Source organism: Bos grunniens, chromosome 4 (genome assembly GCF_055505025.1).
Source record: "Bos grunniens cultivar Pamir isolate PY7600 chromosome 4, Bosgru_T2T1.0, whole genome shotgun sequence".
Taxonomy (NCBI): Eukaryota; Metazoa; Chordata; class Mammalia; order Artiodactyla; family Bovidae; genus Bos; species Bos grunniens.
Genome location: NC_141168.1, coordinates 58,261,660 through 58,284,008, shown reverse-complemented (window position 1 = coordinate 58,284,008; position 22,349 = coordinate 58,261,660). Strand labels below are relative to the sequence as shown.

At 34.1% G+C, this 22,349-nt stretch overlaps 1 protein-coding gene across 1 annotated transcript in view; it reads left to right on the top strand.

Annotated features, from left to right (window-relative positions):
- DPY19L2 (dpy-19 like 2) overlaps positions 1 to 22,349 on the top strand; it is a 95,739-nt gene that overhangs the window by 49,187 nt on the left and 24,203 nt on the right. The window contains exons 11-16 of the mRNA XM_086396525.1: positions 746 to 832; positions 6,514 to 6,573; positions 11,027 to 11,107; positions 13,051 to 13,152; positions 14,340 to 14,411; positions 16,879 to 16,925. Of these exons, the coding sequence (XP_086252651.1) occupies positions 746 to 832; positions 6,514 to 6,573; positions 11,027 to 11,107; positions 13,051 to 13,152; positions 14,340 to 14,411; positions 16,879 to 16,925 (449 nt within the window). The remainder of the gene's footprint in view (positions 1 to 745; positions 833 to 6,513; positions 6,574 to 11,026; positions 11,108 to 13,050; positions 13,153 to 14,339; positions 14,412 to 16,878; positions 16,926 to 22,349) is intronic.

Here is a 22,349-nt window from a genome sequence, read left to right as displayed (position 1 = left end):
TTGCAGGACTGTAAATTTTTTCCATTATTGTTTTTATATTAGTTTCCAAACACATCTCCTTTAAGAAAATAAAAAATGAAAATCTTTAATAAGAATGTAAAATAAAACTTCCTTATTGAGAGAAGTCCTCAAGTAGTTTAACAAAACTCAGATTAGAAAACTAATACTTATAACTAAGTCTTTCTTTTTATATCACTCCATTATTAAATCAGTAGAAATAATAGTTTTTTCTTTATACTACTACTACTACTAAGTCGCTTCAGTCGTGTCCGACTCTGTGCGACCCCATAGACGGCAGCCCACCAGGCTCCCCCGTCCCTGAGATTCTCCAGGCAAGAACACTGGAGTGGGTTGCCATTTCCTTCTCCAATGCATGAAAGTGGAAAGTGAAAGTGAAGTCGCTCAGTCGTGTCTGACTCTTAACGACCCCATGGACTGTAGCCTACCAGGCTCCTCTGTCCATGGGATTTTCCAGGCAAGAGTACTGGAGTGGGGTACCATTGCTTTTTCTTTGTGCCAGGTTGCAAATGAGAAAAAAATTAAATTCTGTTATATAGTATTTATGGTGTTGAAGATACTTACAGCCTGTCAGTGTGTTGAAATTCTGTTATCACTTGGTCAAGATCTATTTATTAATATTCTATGCAAATAAAGTTTATATTAGAAATGACTGTATCCTTGTAGACAAAGTATGAATTATGATATTTATTTAATAACTATAAAATGTATTTTTTTCAATTTTCAGATTTCAGTTTTGCTTTGTTTTGTATTCATGTTTGGAAATCCAATGTATTTATCTTCTTACTATTCTTCATCTCTGATAATAACATTGGTGAGTGTTTGTTAAGCTCATAAAGATTTTTTTTTTACCTTCAAATAGCAATTTTAACCATTTAATGTAGGTGAGAAAGAATAAATGGGTTTCTCAAGTGGCACTAGTGATGAAGAATCTGCCTGCCGATGCAGGAGATGCAAAAGATGTGGGGTCAATCCCTGGGTCAGGAAGATCCCCTGGAGTAGGAAATGGCAACCTGCTCCAGTATTCTTGCCTGAAAAATTCCATGGACAGAGGAGCCTAATGGGTTATAGTCCATGAAGTCACCAAGAGTCGGACAAGACTGAGCACAACAACAGTTAACAAGAACAAATAGGGCCCTTTCTGGATTATTACTCACATGAGAAGTTTTCCCAAGATAATGCTTTTCTCTATCTCATCCTTCAAAAATAATATAAGGAAGGTTTACCTTTTTAAGCCGATACCCCAGTAACTATTTTTTAAATAATAAAGTAATGACTTACTTTTTAAAATATGCCATAATTTATGATAAAAATTATTTATTTCCTTCTAAGTCACTTCAGTAGGCTAAATACTTATTGCAGTGACACTGCCATTGCCCAAAGCATTTTTGGAATTCCTCTGAATTGCCTTCACAGACTGTGGCACATTCTTTTGAATATCTTCAATGCTGGCAAATCTGCGTCTTTCAAGGGTGGATTTGATTTTTGAAAACGACCAAAGTCTTGTGACTAAGGTGGGTGATTGGACTGGGTAATACAGATCTTGATCAAAATATGGTGTGACAATAAAGTAATAAGACCGATTTTCTTGCACCCACAAGGAAATAAACTCTGAATTATAAAGTTTATAAAGAGGAGTTCCAAACTGTTTTGAGCAATGGCAACCTAATTAGAATAAGTGTATAGTCTCCTCATGTAACTTACTTTCATGGAATAACTCTCATTTGAAGTTGTATTTGGAATGGTGGTTCAGTAAATCAGTTTTATTACCTTATAGTCACACTTTTGATGTTCATATGCCAGTACCTGGAATGTTCTCCTTCACTGGAATGTTCCTGGGATATTCCCTTTCCACAATGATCAGAAAATGATAATACAGAAATACAAAAATACAGCACTTTTCCACATATGGTGCATTGATTGAATCTTTCGAGATTTAAGGTTTTTTCCTTCACTTTTCAAAGTTGAAGTATAGTTGTTTTACAATGTTGTGCCAGTTTCTGCTGTAGAGCAAAGTGACTCAGTTACACACACACACACACACACACACACATATATATTCTTTTTTTTTTTTAAACTTCACAATATTGTATTGGTTCTGCCATATTGTATTCTTGAAATTTAGGTTTTTAACATTTTTATCTCCCCATACTTTTTTTTTTTTTTTTTTGCCTCACAGTGAGTAAGCTCTCCTTTTTCTATCTCCAAAAAACACAGGCTCTTTTCAGCATTTTGTCAAACTTTTTCAGCATTACAGAGTAGAGAACTTGTTATATTCTGCTCATCCACCTCTTTTTATGAAAACCTTTTTTATTTTAAAATATAGCAGATATAGAAAGCTTTATAAAACCAATATTTCATATACTGACTAATACTGATAAGTATTAATAATACTGTTATTAAGGACTGTTATACATCCTTAAAATACCATCACCTCAAAGCCAGAACTTTTTTAACCATTCGAGAAGCCCTCCACGTGACGTAGAGGGTCTCTAAAACAGTAGCGTCTATCTTGGCTATGGTCAAGATCACTTGATCACTCCAAGCTTTTCCTTATAATTTTATCAAGTTTCTGTTTTTAATCTACAGGCTTCTAATATGTCTCCATGTATTCTTCCTGGAATATTTATTTGTTGGAAAACCTGGGTCATTGAACATGTGAAGGGTTCTGTGATCTAGATTTAACTCTCTGAGTCCTTATGAGGCAGCTTTACATCTTCTTTTGTCTTCTGTATTAATACTTGAATCTAAACCTTAGACATGTTCAAGTTTAATACCTTTGGTAAGTTGATAGTATTGTTCTTTATGCAGAAAGCACTTCTATCTGGTACCTCTCTTTTTATGATCACAGCCTCCAGTGCTTAGTACCAGATTCATTAATTCAATAAGGATTGCAAAATGCTGATCTTCTAATCCCCCAGTTACAGTTTATATATGAAAAGTACATGTCTAAATCAGTGGAGTTGGGAGGAGCTAGAAAAATATTTGAAGAAATCATGACCAAAAATTTTCCAAATTTGATGAAAATTATGATCTTCTGGATGATTCAATGAATCTCAAGTACAAGAAACATAAAGCTATATAGTAAGGCATATTATCAGTTTGTTCAAAGTCAATGATAAAATCTTAAGAGCAGCAAGAGAAGTAAGACATATTAAATATAGAAGAACAAAGAGTAAGGATGTCAGAGTTTTCATAAGAAAAAAATACAAGCAATAAAACAGTCAAGCAACATCTTTAAAATACTTAAAAATGCTATCTACAATTCTATATTCAGCAAACATGTCTTTCAAGAATGAAGGCAAAATAGAGTTTATGACCAGCAGTTTTAAAAGAAATATTAAAGAAGGTCCTTCATATGAAAGGAATATATTATAATATTAGATATCAGTCTGGCTCTATGAAAGGCACTGGAAATAGTAGCTAAAGATTTTCTACCATTTGTGACAACGTGGGTAGACCTGGACATAATACTCTGTGAAATAAATCAGACACAGAAAGGCAACTACTGTCTTTGCATTTGTGTCTCCTTTAATTTCTTTCAACAGTGTTTTCAGTGTATAAACCTTTCACCTCTTTGGTTATGTTTATCCTTACTATTTTATAATTTTTAGGCTATTGTGAATAGCATTATTTTCTTAATTTCCTTTTTAGATAGCTCATTGTTAATGTATAGAAATACAACATAGTTTCTTTATTGAGTTTGTACCCTGCTACTTTGCAGAACTTATTAGTTCTAACACTGTGTGTGTGTATAGAATCTTTAGTGTCTTCCACATTTAAGATGATGCCATCTGTGAACAGAGATAATTTTACATTTTCCTTGTTCCTGATCTTAAAGGAAAGCTTTTAGTTTTTCACTATTGAGTATGATGTTAGCAATGGGATTTTAAAATAAGATCTTAATTATGTTGAGATAATTTCCATTTAGTTTGTTGAGAGTTTTTATCATGAAAGGGCGTCAGATTTTATCAAATGTTTTTCTGCATTGATTGAAATGATTATGTGATTTTTATCCCTTGTTATGTTGAACCATCCTAGCATTGCAAAGATAATTATCACTTGACAATTGTGTGTGATCCTTTAATGTGATGTTAAATTTGGTTTGATAATATTTTGATAAGAACTTTTGCATCTGTGTTCATCTGGGATATTGGTCTATAGTTTCGTTTTGTTGTAGTGTCCTTGTCTAACTTTGGTATCAGAAACACGCTGACCTTATGCAATATGTTTGGAATTATTCCTTTCTATTCAGTTTTTTGGAAGGATTTGAGAAGGACTGACATTAGTTCTTGAAATATTTGGTAGAATTCACCAGTAAAGCCAACTGGTCCCGCTTTTCTTTTTTGAGAAATTTTTGAATGTGATTCAATATCCTTACTAGTTATAGGTGTGATCAGAGTTTTTGTTCCTTCATGATTCTGTCTTGGTAGATTATATGCTTCTAGGAATAGATCCATTTTTTAATGATATAATACATTGACATTTAATTGTTCATAGTAGTCTCTTACTTATTTTGCTTGTTTTTAGTTGTTAAAGATGGGAAAGTAAATTTCTTCCCTGTTGTACCAACTTTGACCACGAGCAAAAGTTCCCTCTTGATTGATTTTAATTATTTTTGTGGTGAAAAGTACCATGTTTCTAGGAATAAGAAATATACATCTTATACTCAGAAAATACCACTCTCTCTCCTCCTTTCCACCTCATTCTCTCCACTTTTCTTTTTACCTTGGTCCTGCCTATTTCTTTTAAAAAAAGTATTTATTTATTTGGCTGTGTTGGGTCCTAGGATCTTCATTGCATCATGTGGGATCTTTCATGGTGGCACACGGACTCTCCGTTTGTGGCGAGGGGGCCCAGCTGCTTTGAGGCGCGTGTGATCTTAGTTCCCCAACCAGGAATTGAACCTGCGTCCCATGCATTGCAGTATGGATTCTTAACCACAGGGACTTCACCAGGGAAGTCCCCTCCCTGTATCTTATAAGTGAGATAGCTCATTGGTTTTCTAGTTTACCCATTTACTTTTTTCTTTTTTGCACTAATAAATATTACATATATATTTTATCATAACCCCTCTTAATTACATGAAAGGTAGCATACTATAGTCTTTTGCATTTTTGATTTATCAGCCTATCCTGGGTATCACTTATTAACCTTTCCTGGATAGAGATCTTCAACCTTCCTTATAATTTCATAGTTAGTATTCCCTTCTGCATATTCTATAGATAATTTAAGCACTGTCCTATGTCTGGGCACTTGGTTTATTTCTTGTATTTTGCATTTACAAGCAATTTTGCATTGTATAATATGTTAAATTTATATTTTTCTGTTGTTGGAAGTTCAGGAAATCTGGTTCATCTTGGGCCAAATAGATGATACAGAATTCTCCTCCAGATCTAAATCATACACAGGCCTAAGATTTGTTTCTCATTGGAGCCTTTATTTTTCAATACCAACTTGAGAATAAACAAATACCTCCCTGTACATCTTTGTCAATTTAGACTGCTATAATAAAAATACCAGACTGGGTAGCTTTTGTAGAAATCTATTTCTTACAATTCTAAATGCTGGAATGTGCAAGATCAAGATGTCACCTGATTTAGTTCTTGGTAAGAGCTTTCTTTTTGATGTATAGACGGATATCTGCTTTGTCCTCCCATGATGGAGAAAGGGATTTTCTTTGTTATGTCTCTTCTTAGAAAGACATTAAGCCCATTTATGAAGTTCCCACTTTCATAATGTTATATAATTACCTCACAAAGTTTCCACATCTAAATATGTTGCATTTGAGATTATCATTTCAACATACAGATTTGTACAGGGATATAAATATTTAGTTGATAGCACCAAGGATCCCAGGGATTTTGAGGATCCCTGGGATCTCAAAATGTCTGCACGAGTCTTAATTAGCCTTACATAGCTTCAAGTCAATTCTGCTGCCCTCCCTTTTAATATAAGCTCACATTTGTAACACTGTAACTCTGGCCTACAGACCTCCTTAAAAACTGTCATAGGTTCTCTCCTAATTAATGGTTTAGTTTTTAAAAATCACCTCCTTTCCTTGGCACCTGATAAGTACCTTTTCTTTCTTATAAATTCAGTTAGACATATTTTTTAACATTTTAAAATATGTGGGAGTTTGGAGAGGAAGAATTCTCCTTTTGCTGGGTAACTTATGTGTACACTTGCATGGAATGTACCTTTCCCACACTATCTGCCTCCTCAGAGGAGTTTTCGTACATAAAACATCCCAAGTAACTCAGTGAGGAATTAACTTGATCCTAGAGTCAACTTTTTGGCACAGAAAGCATTTGGCTCTTACACCCCCCAAAAATTTTCCATGTTCAAATTCAGAAAAATCAACAATGAAGGAAAATGTCTGGTGATAACCAAGGTAGAAGGGGTTGGCTGCATGATTTTTGAAATGTATCATTCATATAAAATATAAATGTTAATTTTATTTAATTATTTTATTTTATATCATATGCATTTTAGGTGATAATTCTAAAGAGAAATAAAATTCAAAGATTTGGAGTATCTGAACTCCACTTTTGGGTAAGGTTCAACATTTTTACCACAATTTCTTCAAATCCTTCTTTATTTCTATAAACTGAATACAAATAATGGACTTTAAGAATTGAATGATTTATAGTTAATAAATATTAAGCTACTTTCACAAGGTGGGAAATAGTCCTTAGCAACATCTGCAAGTCCTTTTCAAGAAGTTAGTTCATTTATTTCAGCACTACTCTCAGGCCTTTCTTCTTTACTTTTCATTCTGCTATACCCCTACTACCTTGCTTTTAATTTTTTTTTCTATTTGCTTTGAGTTTTTTTTTTCTTTAGATTTAGTAACCTTCTCTTCAACATAACTCAATCTGTAGTTCTGTCCCTGCTGTCCATGTTTGTTTTTTCTGCATTTATTCATCATCAATCTTTCCTTCATCTTCCATCTTTAGATTCTTATTATCTTTGTCTTTTTAATATTTTCCTTACAATCTCACAGTTCCTTTGTAATTTCAACTCAGCCATTACCTGATCTTTGTTTCACTTGTTCCCAAATGTACACATGAGTGGCCCAGGTCACCTTTGTACTTGTGTGTTATGTTACAAAGTAAAGTAAGTATTTTATTAGGTAGGTGTTGCAATGACTTAATTCTTATAATATCAGGCAGATAACATTCTTTTACTCTGGGTCTTTAATGTACTCTTTCTAAAAAATAAAATCTGCCATATAGAAGAACTGTGTGATTACATATTATATATTGTTACGGTAAAACTGGAAAATATAAGGTAAATATCTACTCAGAATACAAATAAACAAAATGGGATGAGTTGCCAGTTTTTCATTACTGGAAGCATTCTCCCACAACCATGATGAAAATGCACTTAAGTTATTGAATCACATTACTTTTCTAATGTGTGATATATGAGTTTATTTTATTTTAGAAAAATTGGCAATGCCTGTTTTTTAAGAGATTAAACCAAGAAATCAAAAGAAAATTTAAAGATTTTTATTTAATAATTGAACTCAAAAGAAAAGCAAAGTTTTAATTACAAATTATTGTAAAATGACAGCAAGTCAGCAGTGCCTATGGATATTTAGGGAATTCTGCCAACATTGTGCTCAGAGGAAAGTTTATTGTCTTGTATATTTCCAATTTTAGATCAGAAAGAATAAAAAGCTTTCAACTCAAGAATTTCAAAGAAACAAAACTCTGAATGAGGGAAAAGTTAAGATATTATGAATATTCAGCTTCAGTTCAGTTCAGTTCAGTGGCTCAGTCATGTCCGACTCTTTGCGACCCCATGAATCGCAGCATGCCAGGCCTCCCTGTCTATCACCAACTCCCGGAGTTCACTCAGTCTCACATCCATCTAGTCAATGATGCCATCCAGCCATCTCATCCTCTGTCGTCCCCTTCTCCTCCTGCCCCCAATCCCTCCCAGCATCAGAGTCTTTTCCAATGAGTCAAATCTTCGCATGAGGTAGCCAAAGTATTGGAGTTTCAGCTTTAGCATCATTCCTTCCAAAGAACATCCAGGGCTGATCTCCTTCAGAATGGACTGGTTGGATCTCCTTGCAGTCCAAGGGACTCTCAAGAGTCTTCTCCAACACCACAGTTCAAAAGCATCAATTCTTCGGTTCTCAGCCTTCTTCACAGTCCAACTCTCACATCCATCCATGACCACAGGAAAAACCATAGCCTTGACTAGACGGACTTTTGTTGGCAAAGTAATGTCTCTGCTTTTGAATATGCTATCTAGGTTGGTCATAACTTTCCTTCCAAGGAGTAAGCGTCTTTTAATTTCATGGCTGCAGTCACCATCTGCCGTGATTTTGGAAAACATACAGCTTATATGTATGTTTTTAAACTGATATAATTAATACCACCAGTCTCTTGCAAAAGGGAGAAATGAACCACCATAGTCATCTAAACAGCTATATGGCTAATTTTTTTTGAAAAGAGTAAAAGAAAAGGCAAAACTGTTTTGAACTGACGCTTTTTTTTTTTTTACGAAAACATCTATTTTATTACTCGAAGTAATTCTTACATGCCTGTGGAATAAAGATTATGTTGCATATCTTATTCTGTCATAATTGGGAAATTTGAAAACAAGGAAATCCTTATGTTTTTGAATTGAATGATAGTAAAACAATGTATAGGAAAATTGTCACTTATGAGTGATCAAACCCTAATTTTAATATTCTTTACCATCATATGGTAAGTTGGAAGAAAGACTCTTTTTCCCCTTGCTAGGTACTAGGTATTCTCTATTTTTCGCTTCTGTGTATCTTTAGCAAAGATAAGTATTTATGACATAAAGCCTAAACAAGTACTTTTAGGCCTAAGTGATTCACTTACAGTTTTCCTCAATAGGAACAAACTCAGTGCTTAATGGGAGACCTCAGTTTTTAGTTGCAAGGTAAATATTGAATTGAGCTTATGCTGAAATTTACTCAAAACCCAAGGGGAACTCTGTGTGTATCATAAGGAATGTAAATCCTTACAAAAAGGAAAACAAAATTTTATTGGTAATCTAAAGCTCAACATTCAAGAAACTAAGATCATGGCATCTTGTCCCATCACTTCATGGGAAATAGATGGGGAAACAGTGAAAACAGTGTCAGATTTTATTTTTTGGGTTCCAAAATCACTGCAGATGGTGATTACAGCCATGAAATTAAAAGACGCTTACTCCTTGGAAGGAAAGTTGTGACCAACATAGATAGCATATTGAAAAGTAGAGGTATTACTTTGCCAACAAAGGTCCGTCTAGTCAAGGCTGTGGTTTTTCCAGTGGTCATGTATGGATGTGAGAGTTGGACTGTGAAGAAAGCTGAGCACCGAAGAATTGATGCTTTTGAACTGTGGTGTTGGAGAAGACTCTTGAGAGTCCCTTGGACTGCAAGGAGATCCAACCAGTCCATTCTGAAGGAGATCAGTCCTGGGTGTTCATTGGAAGGACTGATGCTAAAGCTGAAACGCCAATACTTTGGCCACCTCATGCGAAGAATTGATTCATTGGAAAAGACTCTGATGCTGGGAGGCATTGGGGGCAGGAGGAGAAGGGGACGACAGAGGATGAGATGGCTGGATGGCATCACCGACTCGATGGACATGAGTTTGAGTGAACTCTGGGAGTTGGTGATGTACAGGGAGGCCTGGTGTGCTGCGATTCATGGGATCACAAAGAGTCGGACACGACTGAGCTACTGAACTGAACTGAAGGTCAGGCATGAACAGTATGGTTAAGCCTAGGTTTACTCATGAACACTCAGGGAGACCTGGGTTCAGTGCCTGGGTTGGGAAGATCTCCTGGAGAAGGAAATGGCAACCCACTCCAGTGTTCTTGCCTGAAAATCCCATGGACAGAGGAACCTGGTAAGCTATAGTCTATGGGGTCGCAAAGAATTAGACACGACTGAGCAACTTCACTTTCAACTTCGCTTTACTCATGAACATAGATTTTTAAATTCCATATATACTAAAAATGACTCCATGGATCTAAAATACAAAAGAAAAGATTAGCAACCCAAAAGTAGCCATATGCATGTGTATGTGTATGTATATATGTATATATGTCATGAAACTGAGTGAATCCAAAGTAGGATAAAGCTAACAAAATCCATGTTAAGGCACAATCATAAACTGCTGCAAACTAAAGGCAAAGAAAAAGTTTTGAAAACAGGGAGAAATGGGATATTACCTTTAGGCCCAAACAGATTTCAATCACACCAGACTTCTTTTCTATAACTATGGGAGCCAGAAGGATGTGGCACAGCATTTGAAAAATGCTGGAAAGAATTGTGAATGATAATTTACATATACAGTGAAAGTGTCTTTTTGAAATGAAGAGGAAGTAAAACGTATTCTCAGATGAAGGAAAACTAAGAATTTGTTTTTAGCAGAGCAACCCTTAAATGGAAGTCCTTGAAGCAGGAAGTAAATGATGAGAGAAAGAATCTTAGAACATTCAGAAGAAATAAAGGACAACAAAATGGATACACATAGGTGTAAATATAATTGACTATTTTTCTTTTGAGTATTTCCTTTCACGTGTTTCCTTTTAATTTTGTTTTTTTTTTTTTTTTTTTATCTAGATGTTTGAGTCAGGCTTTTCATTTATTTTTACTCTAATTTTTACAAACTTTTTATTTTGCATTGGGATATAGCTGATTAAGAGTGTTGTGATAGTTTCAGTGGAACAGCAAAGGGACTCTGCCATACATATACATGTATCCATTCTCCCCCATTATTTTATTGATAAAAGTTTTTGAGGACATGCATTTTCTTCTGATCACTGTGTTACATACATTCCTTAGTTTCTAGTATGTAGTTTTCATTACCTTATTTAAAAAAAAATTTTTTTTTTTATTTAAAAATTCTTCAAGTTTGTGTTTCCCTTTTACTTAGGACTTGTTATTAGAATGTTTGTTATTAATAATTTCCAAGAGAAAGAGCTTTTTAGTCTTCTGACTTCATCTATTTTGTTTATTTTCTAGGTAATTCAAGGTAGTGCTTGGTTTTTTGGAACAATCATTTTGAAATTTCTGACATCTAAAATTTTAGGTGTTTCAGACCATGTAAGTACTTTCTAGTCAGAACATTAAGAGTTCTGTAAATGCATAGTTGGAGAAGACTTTGAAACCATCTATTTTAAAATGAAACCTCTATATTTTATGGAGGCTGAGTACCTTCTTCAAAGTCCCAAGCTGGTTATTGGCAGAGTCAGTACTAAAATCCTGTAGATTTTTTTCAGCCCACTAAGAAAAAAGTACATTAATGAATGGTGACTAAACCTTCTTGGAAAAATTATGTTAAATAGTTGGTTATATTTTGGTTAAAATACAAATAATTTGTTTAGCAAGTTATTGATTCATTATAAATGTAAATATGAACAGTCTGTCCTCAACTTTGAAGTATAGAACTCAAAGTTTTATTTATAATTAGACACTAAAGGTGTGATTTGATATCTTTAAAATTTTTCTTATATAAAGAATATGATAAAAATTCTGTATCTTTTCATCTTCTAGAACATATATGGACCACATCCCTAATGTACAGTGTTTCTGTCTGTTTTAAGGCTCATGCCTCAAATGATGGCTGTTTTCAAAGATAAATTCCTATCAGCTAATTTGTTTAGGGAATAGAAAGCAGTGCATGAATTTAACTTTTGATTTTTAGCACTTTCTGTTTGGATAGAAGATAGATGAGTGTATCATGCAATAATCTACCCTGAAATTTACCATATCAGGTACTCTCCAGTTAGAACCCTGTCTGCTGATGAAATTGCTTCAAACTTAACAAGGGATTATCATAGTTAACTCTCTTAAAATGACAAGTGCTATCATTATCCAGTACAATTGGCCCTATTAATGGTAAATGAAATTTCAAAATATAAGGATTTGTCATTTACTATTAGCTCTGCATTATGGTTTATTAGGTTTATTTGTCATTCTTAAATTTTTATTCTTTAGGGGATGTATATTTTATGGTAAACTTTATTTAGGCATCTCAAGTTACTATTAAGTTGATCTGTGATTTTCTTTCTTGACTTGCCCTACATTGTCACTCAACTCTTTACAAATCCTAAAACATACACACACACATACACCCTTGGTATTCTTAAGTGACTTCTATGTGACAACTGTGAGAAAGACTTGAAACTAAAGTGGCTTGGTTAAATTATCATTAGTCACCAGCCCTACTCTAAATTGGAAAAATAAAGTTTAACTGTGAAGTATGTTTGGTACTGGTAGATAATGCAATAATGAGTAATTGAAAACCATAATCATCAAAGTTGATATAAATAATTTATGTTCTTGTAAAGTAATTTGAATTACTGCTTTGCATACCAGATATTTTTCTTACCTTCTAAGGATGCAGCGTAAAAATAATTGTCTCACCAAAGTAAATAATAAATGATCAGTAGAAAATAGTTCTACATTGGATTTAGTTGATGGTATTTATTTTAAAGGCCTTCCAGACCAAGTAACTAAATCAGAGTGGTATGTATAGTTGTTGTAATTCTCTTGAAGAATAGCTTCGTTGTTAATGGCTTCAATGTATGTCTGAAAAATTCAAGAAGCACCAAAAAATTGTCCTTAATGTATGAGGCTTTGTGAAAATGACAACACACAGAAAATTTGTTAATGATTTACAATATGTGGTAAAAGGGGTTAACATGAAATGTTTTGTTCTTGATAAATGATCTGATCATAAAATTTCATGGTCAACTGCATGGTGGTTTGTGCCCAGCAAATGTTGATTTTAGCTCATTCTTTATATTATCATCTTATTTACTTATTTTTCCTGACTTCTTTTTCCTTTTCATTTCTCTTGATATTTCAATTTTTTTTCAATTTTTTTCATAACTCAGCACATAATGGGGTTCACTGTATTTTTTGTTTTCTTGAAGGGGCATCCATGTACCATGGATATATCTTCTCTGTAGACATTATTACTGCTGCAGCAAATCAATTATTATTAACTATAATTATTTTTATAATTTTAATTTTTCTTCCAGATTCGCCTGAGTGACCTTATTGCCGCCAGAATCTTAAGATATACAGATTTTGATACCTTAATTTACACCTGTGCTCCTGAATTTGACTTCATGGAAACAGCGGTATGAATGATTCTTTTATTTTTTTCCTCTACAGGTATGATGAGTTCTTGCTCTTAAGTTTCTCTTTAATCTGAAACTCAAAAATTTTATTTAGAAACACCCAGTTTATTTATTCTTATCATTTTTTATGATAACTTTTGCTAATAATATGGCCATTCTCATCTAGTTTCGTACATGTAAAATCAGTAAACAGTGGCCCCTACCAGGGCAAGTGCACAGGATGTGACCTATGGTCAGTTACTATTATTGCAGTTCAGTTACTTTTCATAATCTAGGTCAGTTGGAGGTATGAGAGCCTTCAGGAAAAATAAACCCAAATTACTGTTTTATTTTTTAAAAATTCAGTTTTCTTTCACTTAATATCTCAAATATTACAAAATTTTATAATAAAATGTTGCCAAGTAAATATGCTAGTAATCATATATTATTCTCTTATCTGTCAAATCAGTCATACATTCATTCAAAAACAATTATTGACCATTAATTATCTATGAGGCAGTTTGTAATAGGACTACAAAGAGTTAAATAACTTGGTTCCTGCCTTTAAGAAATATATCATGTAGTTAAGTGGTAAATCACTCCCTATCACAACTCATGAGAATTATTTAGCTGCTGCTTTTGTTTCAGTATTTATTTATACTTACAGTAATTACTTTGGAGAAGGCAGTGGCACCTCACTCCAGTACTCTTGCCTGGAAAATCCCATGGACGGAGGAGCCTGGTGTGCTGCTGTCTATGGGGTCGCACAGAGTCGGACACGACTGAAGTGACTTAGCAAGCACAGTAATTACTTAGTCTTTCTCCCTTGTTAGTCCTATAGTTTCACAAATGAAAATAATAGAAACTTAAAGCCCAGGAGATGATAATCTAGGGCCCAGGGATCAATAAACACACATTTTAAAACTTACTATTATATAAATAAAGGAAGTAAAACTCAAGAAAGGAAAAAATAATATCCATAGCTAATTTTGCTTTAATAGTTTTTATCATTATAATTTTTGATATATTTGTGCAACTCATTATAATTTTGATTCTTATGTTAGAATATGAAACTTGATAATATATATTCTGTTAATGACAAAGATATCTTTTACCTTTAAGAAATCTCATTGTGACAATTTGACATAGACTTTTATAGTAGTATAAACTTTAATAAAAAATGTTTGGAATAATTTGCTATATTTCAGACGCCAGTGCGATATTCAAAGACATTACTGCTTCCAATTGTTGTGGTGATTACTTATGTTATCTTTAAAAAGGTATTTAAAATTTTTTTTTTACTTGCTTTTGGGTTTAAGACAAGGACTTAGGTTAGTGCTAATAGCTCAGAATTCTGTCTTACTTTTAGGATGACTCTTCCCCTCCCTGAAACCTTTTTTTATTCAGATTTTTCTTTATCTCACTTTATATGGAGTTTTTAATTTTATTTATTCTTTCAAAAGAAGCGTGTCAGTTACCCACTGTCTGGTAAGAACTATGTTAACACTGTAGGTACGCTGGGGTGAATAAGACGAGTCCACCCTCTCTGGAAACTCACAGTCTGATCCAGTGGGAACAATAAACAAAGAATTTCCCAAATGATTAGATAATTGCAATTGTTATTAGTACTAAAAAAGAAAAGTAGAATACATTTTCAGTATCTTTCAAAATAAGACACATTCGAAGAAGTCTTCATCCATTTTGAAACATGAATAGAAATTTGTATAGCCATTAAAATATCATTCTCTACTGTTCACTGTTTTCACACACAAAAAAGATAGTATTATCACCATAGAAAAGCTAGTGTTTAAAATACTACTGAAAGATTTTCTTGGTCTGGGAGTAGTTTATCTGAAAGCCTGGTTAAAGACAGTGGGTCCTCAGTTTTTTAGCAATTTTGAACCGTCTTTATTTATATCATTGAAAAATTGCCCTGCCTTTAGTCAGTAGGTGTTTTATGCTTTTAAGCAGATAGCAGTAACATTATTTCTCTACTGTCACAGCAAGTTGTCTCTACTTCAGCTGGTTCTGTTGAAGTCAGTATTCTATATTTAAAGTCAAATTGCCTATCTTTCTATGTAGTTTCAGTTCCCGCATTTCTTATTATTTTGTTTTCACATCGAAGATGACTAATTTATGAGTGAGAAAGACATTCCCTCTACATCTGTGCTGCTTCACCCCTGGTCTAGTTCCCTAGGCACCACTTGGAAAGTGTCAGGATAGACAGAGGTGATGAGAGGGAGTGAGTAAACCGCACACAAGTTTGCTGCTCTCCCTTGCTTTGACCCTGCTTAGCTCGAGTCGAGATTAGCCAATTTCTCTATTCCATCATGTCAGCTTCTGTTACTCTTATGAGGTCCCACTTGGAAGTACTAATGCAAGAATTAACTATTCAGTGGGGGAAATATCCAGCACAGGAGAAAATGACAGCTAGATCTACTATTAACTATTTTAAAAATAAAGATATAAAGCCTCATAAATGTAATACTAGTCCCCAAACATACCACAGCTCAAACCATGTTTGTGCAGTAGCTGGCATGCAGACACACGTATCCCCAGACATATACACAGACATAACCATCTCCACACATATACACATATATACACATACACAGACATAACATACAGTATACACAGACATAACATCCCCACACGTATACACAGACATAACCATCCCTGCAGCCATTAAAGCTTAACTCCACTTTTGCATCCACATAAATGCCTCAGTCTTTATTTGTCCTGTTATGGCTTATTTTCCACATCAGGGATACTTCTGATGTTCATTTAACTTTTCACTTGTGTGAAATCTCTTCTGGGAAGGAAAGGAGCAAGACATGTGTAGTATGATTCTACCATGACACTACTGAATCTTAGACTCCTATAAATGTGTGTGTTCTGTTGTCTGTACCTTTGAATAGGCTTTTGCTTGTCACAAGGAGTGTAATCTCATTTTTGTTATTTGAAACATTCTTCCTTGCAGGATGCTCTTGGATCAATGAGAGAAGTTAAAAATTCTAAACTTAGATTTAACATTTGAGTCCAAATTTTATTATGTATTTTTTCAATGTTTATCTGTGAGTTATAAGCCACATATCATGCAGAGTACAAAATTTTAAGTTCTTGTAAATTTCTTGTCTATAAATGCTGCTGAAACCTCTTTGGCCAACGTTAGCTTCATACTCATCTTTACTCCTCCCTCTCTCATCATTAGCTGATACATCTTGATAAGTGCTCTTAAGCCTTCTGTAGCAGTCACTTCAGGCTGAGGTAGACCAGGGAAGCAGGTATGCCACAGCTAATTTTATAATAATCAAGAGTTTGAGGTAGGAATATAGTCTTTGTAGACAGAGATAGAGAGAGAGTCCTAATTTCTTAGAAGTTTGACATAAAATAGCCTCTGAAATACCTGGAGAAACCTGCCTCCTTTGTGGAAACAGTCCCCCAACTACAGCTCACTTGCATCTAGTAAAATATAAATTTAAACTCCAGTCAGAAGTTACCCATATATAAACCTTAGAATTTTAGACCCGAAAGATTTACTCTAGTACCTTTTATTTTCATAGAAAAGGAGGTTACAACTTCAAGATACTGCTTTCCTAAGGCAGAGCTGGAACTACATTGTTCCCAAGGACTTGTTTTAACAACAAAAATACTTCCTTCTAGTAGGGATGTCTTTGTTAATGAATCAGGGCATTTTAAATACCACTTAATTCCTTAGACATTTCATCAATTTGATTCTGTTCACAGGCTTTTCGTGATATTCTGTGTGTCTTGTGTGCAAACACTTATCTAAGGTAATTATATCATAGTTGTTTTTAATATTCAGTTATTAAATAACTTACTATAATATCAGTTTTCCAAATGAATGTACATTAAACTTCACCATTACGATTACGAAAGGAAACATGAACCAAACTTAGATTTCTTCTTCTTGGAAAGAAAAAAAAAGACTGTATGATGGCTGTGTCTCTTTTATGTATTTGGACTTGTTTTGAAGGATTTATATTTGTGAATTAACTCAAAGTTTAAATTGGTTTAATTTCATATACCACTACAATTTAAAGTCAGTAAACAGAAGTAAGCTGAAGTTATTTTTGGTGATTTTTTTTAACTTTCAGAGAAAGCAACTTGCTTTTCTGAGTATTCATGGAATAGTTTTTCCTACATTTATGGTTAAAACTGTTTTATTACATTTATTTGTGGTTTTAGTAGTCACTAGAATTATGGTATAAACAAATACAAGCAAAATATAACTAAAGCACACACTGTTATAGGACATGAGAAGTAAATTGTGAGGAAAACTTCATCTGAGAAAAAATTTTAACTCAGATTGCATTATATTTGTACATATAGCCATTAGATTTATTGTTTTTTAATAAAGTTTATTTTTAGGCCAATTTATATTTACAGAAAAATTGTAAAATTAGTGCACAGGGCTTCCATGAACCCTATGCCCTCTGCTTATATTTTCAGTAAACAACTTTGTATGGTAGCCAGAAGAGCTAATTAGAATCTTATACTTGAAATGGTAAAATCTTATTTGTTGAAATTGTTTCCAAATCAAGAGAATTAATAGATCCACTCTACCTTGTTCTGGTCAGATGGAGCCCAGAGGATGTGTCTTGACATTCTAAAAACAATGTTTTTAGAGCTCTGAAAACTATTCATATAAGGAGTGCATTAAGAGACTTAAGATATTTAATTGAATAATAGATGATGAAGGGGTGCATGGCAAGTGTGCTAAGCTACTTCAGTCTTGAATGGCTCTTTGCAACCCTGTGGACTATAGCCCTCCAGGCTCTTCTGTCCATGGGATTCTCCAGACAAGAATATTGGAGTGGGTTTCCACACCCTCCTCCAGGGTATCTTCCTCACTCTGGGATCAAAACCATGTCTCTTATGTCTCCTGCATTGGCCAGTGAGTTCTTTACCACCAGTGCCACCTGGGAAGCCCATGATACATGGCTGCTGTCTCAAAAAAATTGAGAGGGTATGGTGGCTCAGTCAGTGGTAAAGAATCCACCTGTCGGTCACGAAGAACCCCTGGAGAAGGAAATGTCTCACTCTAATATTCTTGCCTGGAAATCCCATGAACAGAGAAAGAGGAGCCTGGTGGACTACAGTCTTTGGGGTTATGAAAGAGTTGGACATGATTTAGTGACTGAAACAACAACAACCATGTAGAGGACAGACTTGAGGGGCAAGTGGGTGGAAATGAGGTCTTTCTTGGTGATTACATTCCTGAAAGTTCTGGCTCTCTATGGGCATCTGGGCAGAAGGGTCCTTTAAACCACAAAAATAATACAGTTGACTGTTGAACAACATGGATTTGAACTGCGTGGTTCCACTTATTCGCAAACTTTTTACAGTAATAAACACTATACTATTACTAGATCTGTGGTTGATTGAATTTCAGGATACAGAGGGACCAAGTATATGGAAAGCCGACTGTAATTTATACTCAGACTTTCAACTGCACCCCTCACTGTTGTGTCGTTCAAGGGCCAACTGTATGCTTATGGTGATACAATCAGAAAAAATAGTATATCAAGAAAAGAAGAAATCTTCCCGTCTCTTAGATGTATTCCTCAATTAGTGCTGTTTATAAATGGCTTAGTTTGTATCATTGCAGAAAATACTTCTGAAAGCACAGTGTATTTTTTTTTTTTACTGGTATTACTCTGTAACTTTCCCTTTATTTAGCAGTTTCTCTTGAGCATCTTGCTCATACTTTATAGTAGTCCCCATGTTTTATTTATTCATTATCACAAGTGACTATCGTGTACTTAGCCATTCTCACATTAGTGGAGTTTAGATTATACTTCTCTTTTTGTCATAACAACCAATGCTATGAGTAATTACCAACTTTATACACATTCATTTGGACACTTATTTCAGTATTTAGAATAGTTAACATATTTGAAATGGGACTGCTGGGTCATAAGCTATGAATATTTTACAGTTTGATGGATACTGAGAGAATAATGGTGAGAGTGTCCATGTCTCTGCATGTCTGTGAACACCAATGTTATTAAGTTTTCTTAATCACATTTTCTTATTGGTAGTTTTTTAAGAAGTAACTCATTTTACAAAGTGAAGTGAAGTTTTACATTTTTACCAGTGAAGTACATCTTTCCATATGTCTGTTGGCTATTTGTATTTCTATTTTGTCCATTTGAAAATTTATTTATGGTGTCTTTTTATAGTATAGACAGTAATCTTTTGTCTGTTGTGTGTATAACAGGCTTTACTCTAGAATGTCAGTTTGTAACTTATTAATGGTCATTGCTCTATAGAAGATTAAAATTTCTATACAATCACAACTGTACACTCTCTGTTTTCTGTTCATTTCTGCGCTTAGATACACTTCCCCACATCAGTATCATAAAAATAGTTCCCCATATTCTCTTTCATAGTTTTTTGCAAAATAAATATGTGTAAAGTAGATAATGCAATGATTTGATATTCATAAATTTTGTGAAGTGATCACCACAACAAAGTTAATTAACACATTCAACACGTCTATCAACTCACAGAGTTACTGTGAGTGTTTGTATGTGTGTAGATACTTAAGGCCTACCGTCTTAGCAAATGCCAAGTATACCGTGCAGTATTATTAAGTATAGTCACTGTGCTGTACATTGCTTCCTCAGAATTTCTTCATCTTATAACTAAATGCTTGTACCCTTTAAGGAACATCGCATCATTATGCCCAGTCCCCAGACCCTGGCAACTACCATTCTGCTCTTTCTTTTACGTTTTTGGGGGTCACTTTTAGATTCCACATACGAGTGATACCATAAAATATTTGTCTTTCCTTGTCTGCCCTATTTCACGTACCATAATGCCTTCCAGGTTTATCCATGTAGTGGCAAATGCCAGGATTTCCTTGTTTTTCTTTCTTTTTTTTTTATGGTGGAATAATACTCTGTTGTATTAGAGTATACACACATGCCACATTTCCTTTATTCATTGTTGACCTAACAAAATAATTGGACTGCCAGATAATTTCTTCAGCAAAATTGGGTTTACTGGGGATCAGCAGAGGATTGCACTTTGAGGTTTACCACCATGGTGAGCCACATGCAAGTCCCGCACAGCAAGGAGAAGAGAACACTTTTACGGAAGGGAAAACAAAGTTGTGAGAGCTATAGTAAACAAAAAAGTTCATGGCTTTTCATTGGCTGACTACTTGCCAGGAAAGAAGAGGAATCCTTATTCTTCTTGTTGGACTCTTCTATTGTTTCAGGGCATGAAAGTGCCCCCTTTTTGTCTCCCAACTCCTATTTAATTGAGATTTCCATTTTTTTTTTCTTTCTCCCTTTTGATCAAGACCTTTCTCTGAAAGCAGCATTGATCGAGAGTCAGGTTTTCCAGTTTCAGTAGCTTTCTGTCCCTTAATGCCAGGAAGGACTTTTTCTGTGTGTAGTGTCTGCAGAGGAAAAGTATACTGATTAGAAACCTATTGAGGACACATGCAAGTAACAAAGAGAGATGGGAAGGAGACCTCTCAGAGACTTTTTATCTAAAGTTTATACATTATCAAGATCTTAGATCTTTGTGATCATCTAAAGTGCCATGTCATCCTCAAAGGTTTGATGATAAATTTCCAACAGGCCTGATCTGGATATCCTGGGAAATCCTGTACCTCTTGTTACATTTTTCAACTTAGGCTGATTCTCCTGATTACGCACACACACACACACACACACACACCCGTGCTCACCCGTGCTTTCTTTTCACTTCCATTTTAGTGGGATATTTTTTGTCATCCATTCACTTAAAAGTGTGTATCCTTCATGCATATCCTTAAAACTAAAATGAGACTCTCATAGGCAGCATGATTGGGTCTTGTTTTTTATCCATTTAGCCACTCTTTGTCTTTAGAGAATTTAATCAATTTATACTTAATTATTAATAGATAGGGATGGCTTATTTTTGCCATCTTGTTTTCTTTCTGTTTTGTAGTGTCTGTCTTCCTTTCATGCTATCTTTCTTCATCATGTGATGATTTTCATAGTGGTATACTTTTATTCCTTTATCTTTTGCATATCTGTTGCACGTTTTTGCTGTGTGGTTATCATAATACATCTTATAGTTATGAGTCTATTTTAAGCTGATAACAGCTCAACTTCATTTATATATAAAAATTCTGCTTTTTTACTTCCCTCGTCCCCATTTTATGCTTTTGATGTCACAATCTATATCTCCTTATATTGTGTATGAGTTAGCAAATTATTGTAGCTATATTTATTTTTTAATGCTTCAGTCTTTTTATACTAGAGTTAAGTGATTTACACACCACTATTACAGTATTACAGTATTCTGAGATTGACTATATAGTTACTTTTACTAGCTAATTTTGTGCTTTCGTGTATGTTTATGTTACTAATGAGCATTCTTTCATTTCAGCTTGAAGGACTCTCTTTAGCATTTCTTATAAGGCAGGTCTAGTGATGATGACTCCCTCAACTTTGTTTTTCTGGGAAAGTCTTTCTCACCTTCATCTGAAAGACAGCTTTGCTAGGTAAAGTATTCTTAGATGGCAGATTTTTTTTATTTGAGCACTTTTAAGAATCCCAGTCTCTCCTGGCTTGCAAGGTTTCTGTTGAGAAATCTGCTGATAGCCTTACAGGGGTTCCCTTATATGAGATGATTTTTTTGTTTTTGAAGTTCATTTTTTGCTTTTGACAGTTTTATTATATCTAGTGAATTTGCAGTGTGTGTGGGGAGTTACCTATGAGCTTCATGTACTTGAATGTCCATATCTCTCTCCAGAGTTGCAGGTTTTCAGCTGTTATTCTTTAAATAAAGTTTCTGCTCTATTTATATAATTATTCATGGAAATTTTAATCTGAACACTCAAATTTTTCTTTAGCTCAAAGGATATTCTCTTTCCCTCTCTCTTTTGCTTTAGCCTCTCTTTTTTGAACATCTATTATTATATTTATCATATTTTTTATTTCTTTTTTCTCCTCAGAATTTCATGAATGCATCTTCAACACAACTTTCAGTTGTGTACACTGCTATTTGACCTTTTTTTAAGGTTTTAAATTTGGCAAATTAGTTTTTTTAATTATCTCTGAAAGCTCTTTTTTATTACAGCTTGTTTTATTTGTATGGATACAGTGTTCTCTTAAGCATCTGTGAAGATAATAATTGGAACTTTCATTTAATACTCTTATTACTTATATTAACACTTTCTTGAGAGTTCATTT